The 12,901-nt window shown below is 30.9% G+C and overlaps 4 protein-coding genes across 7 annotated transcripts in view; all 4 read right to left on the bottom strand.

Moving 5' to 3' along the window:
- Positions 1–12,901, bottom strand: part of LOC135131866 (uncharacterized) — a 94,833-nt gene that overhangs the window by 76,093 nt on the left and 5,839 nt on the right. The gene's annotated exons all lie outside the window — the stretch shown is intronic.
- Positions 30–4,785, bottom strand: LOC135132221 (microfibrillar-associated protein 1-like). Of its 2 annotated transcripts, none has more exons than XM_064060231.1 (3): positions 4,642–4,785; positions 3,752–4,593; positions 30–119 (listed from the first exon to the last, which is right to left on the bottom strand). In XM_064060231.1, the coding sequence occupies exons 1-3, from the start codon at positions 4,701–4,703 to the stop codon at positions 43–45; spliced, it is 981 nt and encodes a 326-aa protein (XP_063916301.1). In that variant the 5' UTR covers positions 4,704–4,785; the 3' UTR covers positions 30–42. The 2 variants fall into 2 exon arrangements, with proteins under 2 accessions (XP_063916301.1, XP_063916302.1); XM_064060232.1 differs by having other exon boundaries at positions 4,645–4,785.
- Positions 4,672–8,125, bottom strand: LOC135132222 (nucleolin-like). 3 transcript variants are annotated; one of them, XM_064060235.1, is made up of 3 exons: positions 7,957–8,125; positions 7,070–7,908; positions 4,672–4,757 (listed from the first exon to the last, which is right to left on the bottom strand). In XM_064060235.1, the coding sequence occupies exons 1-3, from the start codon at positions 8,016–8,018 to the stop codon at positions 4,729–4,731; spliced, it is 930 nt and encodes a 309-aa protein (XP_063916305.1). In that variant the 5' UTR covers positions 8,019–8,125; the 3' UTR covers positions 4,672–4,728. The 3 variants fall into 3 exon arrangements, with proteins under 3 accessions (XP_063916305.1, XP_063916303.1, XP_063916304.1); XM_064060233.1 differs by having other exon boundaries at positions 4,699–4,857; XM_064060234.1 differs by having other exon boundaries at positions 4,699–4,857; positions 7,960–8,125.
- LOC135131763 (uncharacterized) lies at positions 8,235–10,136 on the bottom strand. Its single transcript, XM_064059609.1, has 2 exons — positions 9,781–10,136; positions 8,235–9,732 (listed from the first exon to the last, which is right to left on the bottom strand). Exons 1-2 carry the CDS (start codon positions 9,903–9,905, stop codon positions 8,235–8,237), a joined length of 1,623 nt encoding a protein of 540 aa, XP_063915679.1. The 5' UTR covers positions 9,906–10,136.

Raw genomic sequence — 12,901 nt, 5'->3', positions numbered from 1 at the left:
CCACGTTTATGTTGCATTTCTGTTGTGTAGTGGACAGAGGATTTAAATTGTCAAAATTCTTGGACCTCGACAAGTGTCACGTTTGTCAAAAATTGTCGTTCGAGACGGGACACTTGATTCTACCAAAGAAAAATGCTTGTGTGTTTTTATTGTCTATATTATTGTCAAGAAACACTATAAACCTATTTATATTCCCTCGTTTCTTTGTTGGTTGAAAGTACACGCGTCGACGGAGTTGACAATAAAGAACTAGACGCGGATTTAACACTTCTCGAATCAAGACAAGATAAAAAAATAAACACTAGTTCCAGAGAATTTCGAGCAAATCGAAAAACTGAAAATTTTTAAATTAAAAAAGTCGATAAAACGAAAACTGAAAAAATCAAAAAAGATTTAAAAACCGAAAAATTAAAAATCGATAAATCAAAAATTTTAAAAATCGAAAAATTGAAAAATCGAAACATCAAAAAATCGAAAAACTGAAAAATCGAAAAATTAAAAAATCGCGAAATCGAAAAATTGAAGAACCTCAATATTGCAAAATCCCAAAATTGAAATATCGAAAAATTGAAAAGTGGAAGAAAAATTGAACAAGCGAAAAATCACAAAACTGAAACATCAAAAAATTTAGAAATTGAAAAATTGAAAATTTAGAAACGTCAAAAACTTAAAAATTGAATAGTCGAAAAATTGAAAAATCGTAAAAGTGAAACATCGGAAAATTGAGATATCGAAAAATTGAAGAATTAAGAAACTGAAAAATCCAAAAATTTAAAAATTCAAAAACTGAAATGACGAAAAATTGTAAAATTGAAACATCGGAAAATTGAAAAATCGAAAAATTGAAAAACCGAAAAATCCAAAAATTAAAAAATCAAAAACTGAAACGACGGAAAATTAAAAAATCAAAAAAATTTAAAAAATCAATAAATCGAAAATTTGAAGAACCAAGAAAATGGAAGAATCGAAGTCTAGAATTATAAAAATTAAAAAATCAAAATATTGAAAAACTGAAAACCGAGAAATCGAGACATAAAAAAATGGAAAAATTGGAAAATGTAAAATTTAAAAATCGAAAAATTGAAAAATAGAAGAAAAATTGAAGAATCGAGAAATTAAAAAATCCCAAAACTGAAAAATCGAAAAATTTTAAAATAAAAAAAAGTGAAAATCGACAAATTGAAAAACTGAAAAACCGAAGCATTGTGAAGTCGAGAAATTGAGAAATGGGAAAATCTGAAAAAGTTGGAAAATTTTAAAATGGAAAAAATTGAAGAGTCGAAAAATTGAGAAATTGTAAAACTGAAACATCGGAAAATTAAGAAATCGAAAATTTGAAGAATCGAAAAATTGAAGAATTAAAAAACTGAAAAAAAAATCAATAAAAAATTATAAAAATTAAAAAATAAAATATCGAAAAACTGAAAACCGAGAAATCGAGACAAAAAATGGATAAGTTGGAAAATATAAAATTTAAAAATCGAAAAAGTGAAAAATTAAAGAACAGAAATATTGCAAAATTCCAAAACTGAAACATCGAAAAATTGAAAAATAGAAGCAAAATAGAAGAAAAATTGAAGAATCTAAAAATTAAAAAATCCCAAAACAGAAACATCAAAAAAATTAAAAATTGAAAAAAAAAACGTCTAAAACTGAAAAATTTGAAAATCTCACGAATTGAAGAGTCGAAAGATTGAAAAATCGTAAAAGTGAAAAATTCAAAAAATTGGGAAACCAAAAAATCGAAAAATTCAACAGTCGAAGAGTAAAACTTAAACATCGGAAAATTGAGAAATCTAAAATTTCAAGAATCAAAATAGCCCAAAATCGAAATCTCGATAAGTTTGAAATTCAAAAATTTTTGCATTAAAAAAATCGATAAATCGAAAACTGAAAAAACTGAAAAATCGAGAAACCGAAACATCAAAAAAACGAAAAATTAAAAAATGGGGAAATCGAAAAATTTAATATCGAGAAATTGAAAAGTGGAAGAAAAGTTGAAGAAGCGAAAAATTGAAAAATCCCAAAACTGGAACATTAAAAAATTTAGAAATCGAGAAGTAGAAAAATCAAACACATAATCGAGAAATTGACAAATCGAAAAACTGAAAAATTTAGAAATCCAAAAAATTGAAGTCGAAAAATTGAAGAATTGAAAAATTGAAAAACTAAAACATCCAAAAATTGAAAAATTCAAAAACTGAAATGATGAATAATTAGGAAATAGAAAAATTGAAGAGTCATAAAAATTGAGAAATTGTAAAACTGAAACATCAGAAAATTGAGAAAATCAAAAATTGAAATGACGGAAAATTAAGAAATCAAAAAATTTAAAAAATCAATAAATCGAAAATTTGAAGAACCAAGAAAATGGAAGAATCGGAGTCTAGAATTATAAAAATTAAAAAATTAAAATATCGAAAAACTGAAAACCAAGAAATCGAGACATAAAAAATGGAAAAATTGGAAAATGTAAAATTTAAAAATCGAAAAATTGAAAAATTAAAGAACAGAAATATTGCAAAATACCAAACCTGAAACATCGAAAAATTGAAAAATAGAAGAAAAATTGAAGAATCTAAAAATTAAAAAATCCCAAAACTGAAACATCAAAAAATTTAAAATTCGAAAAATTGAAAATTTACAAACGTCAAAAACTGAAAAATTTGAAAATCTTACAAATTGAAGAGTCGAAAGATTGAAAAATCGTAAAAGTGAAACATCGGAAAATTGAGATATCGAAAAATTGAGGACTTAAAAACTGAAAAATCCAAAAATTGAAAAATTCAAAAACTGAAAAGACAAAAAATTGGGAAACCGAAAAATCGAAAAATTCAACAGTCGAAAAGTAAAACTGAAACATCGGAAAATTAAGAAATCGAAAATTTCAAGAATCAAAATAGCCCAAAATCGAAATACCGAAAAGTTTAAAATTCAAAAATTTTTGAATTAAAAAATCGATAAAACAAAAACTGAAAAAACTGAAAAATCGAGAAACCGAAACATTAAAAAATCGAAAAATTAAAAATTGGCGAAATCGAAAAATTTAATATCGAGAAATTGAAAAGTGGAAGAAAAATTGAAGAAGCGAAAATTTGAAAAATCCCAAAACTGGAACATTAAAAAATTTAGAAATCGAGAAATAGGAAAATCAAATACATAATCGAGAAATTGAATCGAAAAACCGAAAAATTTAAAAATCCAAAACATTGAAGTCGAAAAATTGAAGAATTGAAAAATTGAAAAACTAGAACATCTAAAAATTGAAAAATTCAAAAACTGAAACGATGAATAATTGGGAAATTGAAAATTCAAGAGTCGAAAAATTGAGAAATTGTAAAACTGAAACATCGGAAAATTGAGAAATCGAATAATTGAAAAACTGAAAGATCCAAAAATTGAACAATTCAAAAACTGAAATGACGGAAAATTAAGAAATCAAAAAATGAAAAAAATCGATAAATCGAAAATTTGAAGAACCAAGAAAATGGAAGAATCGAAGTCTAGATTTATAAAAATTAAAAAATTAAAATTTCGAAAAACTGAAAAGCCAGCAATCGAAACATAAAAAAAATGGAAAAATTGGAAAATGTAAAATTTAAAAATCGAAAAATTGAAAAATTAAAGAATAGAAACATTGCAAAATCCCAAACTTGAAATATTGAAAAATTGAAAACCCCGAATTTGAGCAAAGGTCGCGTGTCGATCAATCCAGACGGCTGTGACGTGATCTTGGTTCTGGAATAGTCACCTGGTTCGTCTTTCACGTCCTCTGGTTCATCGAACTTCAACAAAGGTCGCGTGTCGATTAACCCAGATGGGTGTGACGTGATTGTCGCTGTCGAAGCGATTTCTTCTGGTTCCACTTCTTCTTCTTCTGGTTCTAACACTTCTTCTACTATCTCTTCTTCCGTTTCCTCCCTCTCATTCAACGTTTCTTCAGTTCTGTCCTCGTCTGTGTCTTCAATCACGCTAGACGGTTTTGACGCAACTTCGCTCGGTTGCTCTTCTTCCAACTCCTCCTTTTCAGGCTCCTTCTCCTTTCTAAACACACTAGACGATATTTTCTTCAGAAGTGGCTGCACTCCATCGTACTTCTTGGGGGTGGTTTTCTTCGCATCATGTTTAATTTTGTGCAAAAACAGTCTCGACTCTCCAGCTTTCAAAGGTCTGAGACCCGAATCTATGTACTTTTTGTCTTCAACGCTATCTTCACTCTGTGCACCAAAATCTTCATTTTCCGACTCAGAATATTCGCCGCCTCCGTATGGCATGTGCAACGCGTTGTACTGCGCCATGACTATAGTGTGAGGACTGCGCGCTTGAGACGAGTGGGATTTATCTTCGTCTTCATCGTCTGGTTCGTAGTCGTCGTCGTCGTCAGGCTCCACGACGTGGATGATAGAGTCGCGAGGTTCGACTTCACATTGTTGCTTGGTGGAGAAATCTCCACCTTCAAGAGGATTATCAAGAGATCCCTTTTTTGGTGTCAAGATTTTCGAAATATTTCTACCCCGAATAGTCTTTCTGTATCGTCTCGCGGTGAACGAAATTCTAGACCGTCGCCTACTTCTTTTAACATCTTTGGTCAACCTATGGTGTGAGTGTGTCGTGAAAAAATCAAACCAAAAGACAATTTACCACGTTTCTTCAATTTTCTTCTTTTTGCGTCTATGAGACCAGTTTTTCTGGATTTTTGGCATTTTTGGTTAGACCAAAGGTTTGTCTTCAGTCATTTCCACGTTTATGTTGCATTTCTGTTGTGTAGTGGACAGAGGATTTAAATTGTCAAAATTCTTGGACCTCGACAAGTGTCACGTTTGTCAAAAATTGTCGTTCGAGACGGGACACTTGATTCTACCAAAGAAAAATGCTTGTGTGTTTTTATTGTCTATATTATTGTCAAGAAACACTATAAACCTATTTATATTCCCTCGTTTCTTTGTTGGTTGAAAGTACACGCGTCGACGGAGTTGACAATAAAGAACTAGACGCGGATTTAACACTTCTCGAATCAAGACAAGATAAAAAAATAAACACTAGTTCCAGAGAATTTCGAGCAAATCGAAAAACTGAAAATTTTTAAATTAAAAAAGTCGATAAAACGAAAACTGAAAAAATCAAAAAAGATTTAAAAACCGAAAAATTAAAAATCGATAAATCAAAAATTTTAAAAATCGAAAAATTGAAAAATCGAAACATCAAAAAATCGAAAAACTGAAAAATCGAAAAATTAAAAAATCGCGAAATCGAAAAATTGAAGAACCTCAATATTGCAAAATCCCAAAATTGAAATATCGAAAAATTGAAAAGTGGAAGAAAAATTGAACAAGCGAAAAATCACAAAACTGAAACATCAAAAAATTTAGAAATTGAAAAATTGAAAATTTAGAAACGTCAAAAACTGAAAAATTTGAAAATCTAAAAAATTGACGAGTCGAAAAATTGAAAAATCGTAAAAGTGAAACATCGGAAAATTGAGATATCGAAAATTTTAAATTAAAAAAGTCGATAAAACGAAAACTGAAAAAATCAAAAAAGATTTAAAAACCGAAAAATTAAAAATCGATAAATCAAAAATTTTAAAAATCCAACAATTGAAAAACTGAAAAACCCCAAAAAAAATCGAAAGATGGAGAAATTGAGAAATGGAAAACCAAACCATCGAAAAATTGAAAAATCGAAACATCAAAAAATCGAAAAACTGAAAAATCGAAAAATTAAAAAATCGCGAAATCGAAAAATTGAAGAACCTCAATATTGCAAAATCCCAAAATTGAAATATATAAAAATTGAAAAGTGGAAGAAAAATTGAACAAGCGAAAAATCACAAAAATGAAACATCAAAAAATTTAGAAATCGAAAAATTGAAAATTTAGAAACGTTAAAAACTTAAAAATTGAAAAAATATAAAATTTAAAAATCGAAAAAGTGAAAAATTAAAGAACAGAAATATTGCAAAATTCCAAAACTGAAACATCGAAAAATTGAAAAATAGAAGCAAAATAGAAGAAAAATTGAAGAATCTAAAAATTAAAAAATCCCAAAACAGAAACATCAAAAAAATTAAAAATTGAAAAAAAACCGTCTAAAACTGAAAAATTTGAAAATCTCACGAATTGAAGAGTCGAAAGATTGAAAAATCGTAAAAGTGAAAAATTCAAAAAATTGGGAAACCAAAAAATCGAAAAATTCAACAGTCGAAGAGTAAAACTTAAACATCGGAAAATTGAGAAATCTAAAATTTCAAGAATCAAAATAGCCCAAAATCGAAATCTCGATAAGTTTGAAATTCAAAAATTTTTGCATTAAAAAAATCGATAAATCGAAAACTGAAAAAACTGAAAAATCGCGAAACCGAAACATCAAAAAAACCAAAAATTAAAAAATGGGGAAATCGAAAAATTTAATATCGAGAAATTGAAAAGTGGAAGAAAAGTTGAAGAAGCGAAAAATTGAAAAATCCCAAAACTGGAACATTAAAAAATTTAGAAATCGAGAAGTAGAAAAATCAAACACATAAACGAGAAATTGACAAATCGAAAAACTGAAAAATTTAGAAATCCAAAAAATTGAAGTCGAAAAATTGAAGAATTGAAAAATTGAAAAACTAATACACCCAAAGATTGAAAAATTCAAAAACTGAAATAATGAATAATTAGGAAATAGAAAAATTGAAGAGTCATAAAAATTGAGAAATTGTAAAACTGAAACATCAGAAAGTTGAGAAAATCAAAAACTGAAATGACGGAAAATTAAGAAATCAAAAAATTTAAAAAATCAATAAATCGAAAATTTGAAGAACCAAGAAAATGGAAGAATCGGAGTCTAGAATTATAAAAATTAAAAAATTAAAATTTCGAAAAACTGAAAAGCCAGCAATCGAAAAGTAAAAAAAATGGAAAAATTGGAAAATTTAAAAATCGAAAAATTGAAAAATTAAAGAATAGAAACATTGCAAAATCCCAAACTTGAAATATTGAAAAACTGAAAACTCCGAATTTGAGCAAAGGTCGCGTGTCGATCAATCCAGACGGCTGTGACGTGATCTTGGTTCTGGAATAGTCACCTGGTTCGTCTTTCACGTCCTCTGGTTCATCGAACTTCAACAAAGGTCGCGTGTCGATTAACCCAGATGGGTGTGACGTGATTGTCGAAGCGATTTCTTCTGGTTCCACTTCTTCTTCTTCTGGTTCTAACACTTCTTCTACTATCTCTTCTTCCGTTTCCTCCCTCTCATTTTCCGTTTCTTCAGTTCTGTCCTCGTCTGTGTCTTCAATCACGCTAGACGCTTTTGACGCAACTTCACTCGGTTGCTCTTCTTCCAACTCCTCTTTTTCAGGCTCCTTCTCCTTTCTAAACACACTAGACGATATTTTCTTCAGAAGTGGCAGCACTCCATCGTACGTCTTGGGGGTGGTTTTCTTCGCATCATGTTTAATTTTGTGCAAAAACAGTCTCGACTCTCCAGCTTTCAAAGGTCTGAGACCCGAATCTATGTACTTTCGGTCTTCAACGCTATCGTCACTCTGTGCACCAAAATCTTCATTTTCCGACTCAGAATATTCGCCGCCTCCGTATGGCATGTGCAACGCGTTGTATTGCGCCATGACTATAGTGTGAGGACTGCGCGCCTGAGACGAGTGGGATTTATCTTCGTCTTCATCGTCCGGTTCGTAGTCGTCATCGTCGTCGTCAGGCTCCACGACGTGGATGATAGAGTCGCGAGGTTCGACTTCACATTGTTGCTTGGTGGAGAAATCTCCACCTTCAAGAGGATTATCAAGAGATCCCTTTTTTGTTGTCAAGATTTTCGAAATATTTCTACCCCGAATAGTCTTTCTGTATCTTCTCGCGGTAAACGAAATTCTAGACCGTCGCCTCGTTCTTTTAACATCTTTGGTCAACCTATGGTGTTAGTGTGTCGTGAAAAAATCAAACCAAAAGACAATTTACCACGTTTCTTCAATTTTCTTCTTTTTGCGTCTATGGGACCAGTTTTTCTGGATTTTTGGCATTTTTGGTTAGACCAAAGGTTTGTCTTCAGTCATTTCCACCTTTATGTTGCATTTCGGTTGTGTAGTGGACAGAGGATTTAAGTGTCGAAGTTCTTGGACCTCGACAAGTGTCACGTTTGTCAAAAATTGTCGTTCGAGACAGGACACTTGATTCTACCAAAGAAAAATGCTTGTGTGTTTTTATTGTCTATATTATTGTCAAGAAACACTATAAACCTATTTATATTCCTTCGTTTCTTTGTTGGTTGACAATAAAGAACTAGACGCGGATTTAACACTTCTCGAATCCGAAAGCCTAACCTGCTTTTTAGGAATCCTACTCTGAAAAGGAGCGGGACCAATAGATAAACCTGAACCATCAGTCGAAAAGGAATCCTTCCCAGGAGGGTCACTCGTGTGGACGCAAATATCCGATTTCTTCGTTTTAACGTCTACATCTTCCGGACACAAACACTCTACTTCTTCCTCTTTAGCGTCAATCTTCGTTTTCGAGTCGTCAGCCGTGCTTGACGAGAAGTCGCCATCGGGCACATCTTCAACGTGGACGCAAAAGTCGTCTTGCTCTGACTTTTCTTCCTTTTTGTCTTCTTCTTCTAGCTCTGCATCTTCCACCTTTACGTCAGTTTCTATCGTAAATTTTACGTCTTCGAATTCTTGCAGTTTTTTCAAAGGGTCTGTGTCAATCTGGTTGGACAGCTGCGACGAAATTGATTTTTCTTCGCTAGACGTGAAGTCGCCCCGATTGGACGGAGGACTCGGCTGCTTGACTTTCTCTTTGGGTTTCTTCTTCCGGTGGTCCCAGTCTTCGAAAATATCGGACGGGATGTCTTCCAGAAGAGGGTCAATGTCGTCGTCGTCGCTCGTGGTGTGGTGTTTCTTGCCTTGGTGGCTCTCCGGGTCCAGGTAAAGCTTAGATTCGTCAGACTTTAAAGGTCTAAGACCTGAGTCAATGTAGAGCCTGATGTCTTCGTCACCACTATCATCACCTATGTCTTCTTCCGTTTCATGAAACGTGTTTGGTGTGGTGGTTTCGTACTGCGCCATGACTATCGAAGTTCGTTGTCTTTGAGGGTGCGCAAATCGATTGTCATCGTCGTCGTCAGACAATGGAAACTGAATTGTGTAGTTTTGGGCAAAGAAGATGTCTTTTTGGGTTTCTGTTTCCTCTAACAAGATCATTGAAGCGTCTTGCTTAATTCCGGAGAAATCAGTTGACAATGTTTGGTTAGTCGAGGCTTCTGTTTCTTCGCTTTCTTGTTTCGAGTTGGTTTTAGAGAAATCGCTTGACAGTGTTTTCCTAGTCGAGGATTCTGTTTCTTCAGAAACACTGTCTTTCTTTGGTGACGATTTGGTTTCGGAGAAGTCAGTTGACGACGTCTTGGAGGATTCTGTTTCTTCAGACATACCACTTTTGGTGGATTTTTTATCCGGGATGTCTGTTTGCAGTTCAGACGTGATCGTCTGCGACAGCGACATTATCCCCGAATCGAAGTGCTCTTGAAGCGACTTCTTGCTCTTCAGTTTGTCCAGATTGATGATCCTCATCAAATTCTTCTTTTCTTCTTCATTCAGATTTTCGTACTTTTTGACTCGAGAAGCTTCGCTTCCATCCAGGCTTTTCCGAATCCTCTTTCGTCTGATTCCTCTTCTATAGTTTCTCACAAAAACGGGTATTTTGCTCGCCTTTTTTTTCTCGGTGACGTACTTCTGCAACCTGCTACTAACACGCATTACTCACCCCCAACCACAAATTAATCTTTACCACTTGACCTGGTTCTTCCTTTTTCCGCGTTTCGCCTGTACTACGACCCTCTCGAGTTTGGTCGTTCCCGATTTCGTTCGAATCAAAAGTATGCCTTGAGAAGTCTTCACGTTCTCGGATTCCATTCCGATTCCAGTTTTAAAGCCCTATTGTGCTGCCGAGGTACCGTTAGTGTTTTACTGTAAAAGTGTTTTTTCTTGAGCGTGACGGTGCGAAATTTTGCTGAAGATTTCCGTTGAAATCTATTTTAGTTCGGTTTCACTGGAAGATCGGCGATTTGTTTGGGTGATGAACTCGGGCACGGAGCCTCGGGCGATTTGCGAGGTACGGGGATTTAACGTCGAAATGTCACGAGAAATGCCAAAAGGGGATGTTTTGACAAGATAAAAAAAATAAACACTAGTTCCAGAGAATTTCGAGCAAATCGAAAAACTGAAAATTTTTAAATTAAAAAAGTCGATAAAACGAAAACTGAAAAAATCAAAAAAGATTTAAAAACCGAAAAATTAAAAATCGATAAATCAAAAATTTTAAAAATCGAAAAATTGAAAAATCGAAACATCAAAAAATCGAAAAACTGAAAAATCTAAAAATTAAAAAATCGCGAAATCGAAAAATTAAAGAACCTCAATATTGCAAAATCCCAAAATTGAAATATCTAAAAATTGAAAAGTGGAAGAAAAATTGAACAAGCGAAAAATCACAAAACTGAAACATCAAAAAATTTAGAAACTGAAAAATTGAAAATTTAGAAACGTCAAAAACTGAAAAATTTGAAAATCTAAAAAATTGAAGAGTCGAAAAATTGAAAAATCGTAAAAGTGAAACATCGGAAAATTGAGATGTCGAAAAATTTTAAATTAAAAAAGTCGATAAAACGAAAACTGAAAAAATCAAAAAAGATTTAAAAACCGAAAAAACAAAAATCGATAAATCAAACATTTAAAAAATGCAACAATTGAAAAACTGGAAAAACCAAAAAAAAATCGAAAGATGGAGAAATTGAGAAATGGAAAACCAAACTATCGAAAAATTGAAAAATCGAAACATCAAAAAATCGAAAAACTGAAAAATCGAAAAATTAAAAAATCGCGAAATCCAAAGAACCTCAATATTGCAAAATCCCAAAATTGAAATATCTAAAAATTGAAAAGTGGAAGAAAAATTGAACAAGCGAGAAATCATAAAACTGAAACATCAAAAAATTTAGAAATTGAAAAATTGAAAATTTACAAACGTCAAAAACTGAAAAATTTGAAAATCTAACAAATTGAAGAGTCGAAAGATTGAAAAATCGTAAAAGTGAAACATCGGAAAATTGAGATATCGAAAAATTGAAGAATTAAGAAACTGAAAAATCCAAAAATTGAAAAATTCAAAAACTGAAATGACAAAAAATTGGGAAACCGAAAAATCGAAAAATTCAACAGTCGAAAAGTAAAAAAATTGAGAAAACGAAAATTTGAAGAATCGAAATAGGCCAAAATCGAAATATCGAAAAGTTTAAAATTCAAAAATTTTTGAATTAAAAAAATCGATAAAACGAAAACTGAAAAAACTGAAAAATCGAGAAACCGAAACATCAAAAAATCGAAAAATTTTATATCGAAAAATTGAAAAGTGGAAGAAAAATTGAAGAAGCGAAAATTTGAAAAATCTCAAAACTGGAACATTAAAAAATTTAGAAATCGAGAAATAGGAAAATCAAATACATAATCGAGAAATTGACAAATCGAAAAACTGAAAAATTTAGAAATCCACAAAATTGAAGTCAAAAAATTGAAGAATTGAAAAATTCAAAAACTGAAATGATTGGGAAATAGAAAAATTCAAGCGTCGAAAAAATCGAAATATCGAAAAGTTTAAAATTCAAAAATTTTTGCATTAAAAAAATCGATAAATCGAAAACTGAAAAAACTGAAAAATCGAGAAACCGAAACATCAAAAAATCGAAAAATTAAAAAAAGGGCGAAATGGAAAAATTTAATATCGAGAAATTGAAAAGTGGAAGAAAAATTGAAGAAGCGAAAAATTGAAAAATCCCTAAACTGAAACATTAAAAAATTTAGAAATCGAGAAGTAGGAAAATCAAATACATAATCCAGAAATTGACAAATCGAAAAACCGAAAAATTTAAAAATCCAAAAAATTGAAGTCAAAAAATTGAAGAATTGAAAAATTGAAAAACTAGAACATCCAAAAATTGAAAAATTCAAAAACTGAAATGATGAATAATTGGGAAATTGAAAAATTCAAGAGTCGAAAATTCAGAAATTGTAAAACTGAAACATCGGAAAATTGAGAAATCGAAAAATTGAAAAAATCCAAAAATTGAAAAATTCAAAAACTGAAATGACGGAAAATTAAGAAATCAAAAAAATTTAAAAAATCAATAAATCGCAAATTTGAAGAACCAAGAAAATGGAAGAATTGAAGTCTAGAATTATAAAAATTAAAAAATTAAAATATCGAAAAACTGAAAACCGAGAAATCGAGACATAAAAAAATGGAAAAATTGGAAAATGTAAAATTTAAAAATCGAAAAATTGAAAAATTAAAGAATAGAAATATTGAAAAATCCCAAAACTGAAACACCGAAAAATTGAAAAATAGAAGAAAAATTGAAGAATCTAAAAATTAAAAAATCCCAAAACAGAAACATCAAAAAAATTAAAAATTGAATAAAACCGTCTAAAACTGAAAATTTTAAAAATGTCACAAATTGAAGAGTCGAAAGATTGAAAAATCGTAAAAGTGAAACATCGGAAAATTGAGATATCGAAAAATTGAAGAATTAAGAAACTGAAAAATCCAAAAATTGAAAAATTCAAAAACTGAAATGACAAAGAATTGGGAAACCGAAAAATCGAAAAATTCAACAGTCGAAAAGTAAAACTGAAACATCGGAAAATTGAGAAATCTAAAATTTCAAGAATCAAAATAGCCCAAAATCGAAATATCGAAAAGTTTAAAATTCAAAAATTTTTGCATTAAAAAAATCGATAAATCGAAAACTGAAAAAACTGAAAAATCGAGAAACCGAAACATCAAAAAATCGAAAAATTAAAAAATGGGGAAATCGAAAAATTTAATATTGAGAAATTGAAAAGTGGAAGAAAAG

Source organism: Zophobas morio, unplaced genomic scaffold, assembly GCF_036711695.1.
Source record: "Zophobas morio isolate AGI-343-1 ecotype UQ-CSIRO unplaced genomic scaffold, CSIRO_AGI_Zmor_V1 ptg000021l, whole genome shotgun sequence".
In the NCBI taxonomy this organism is placed as follows: Eukaryota; Metazoa; Arthropoda; class Insecta; order Coleoptera; family Tenebrionidae; genus Zophobas; species Zophobas morio.
This window is presented reverse-complemented; position numbering and strand designations above follow the sequence as displayed.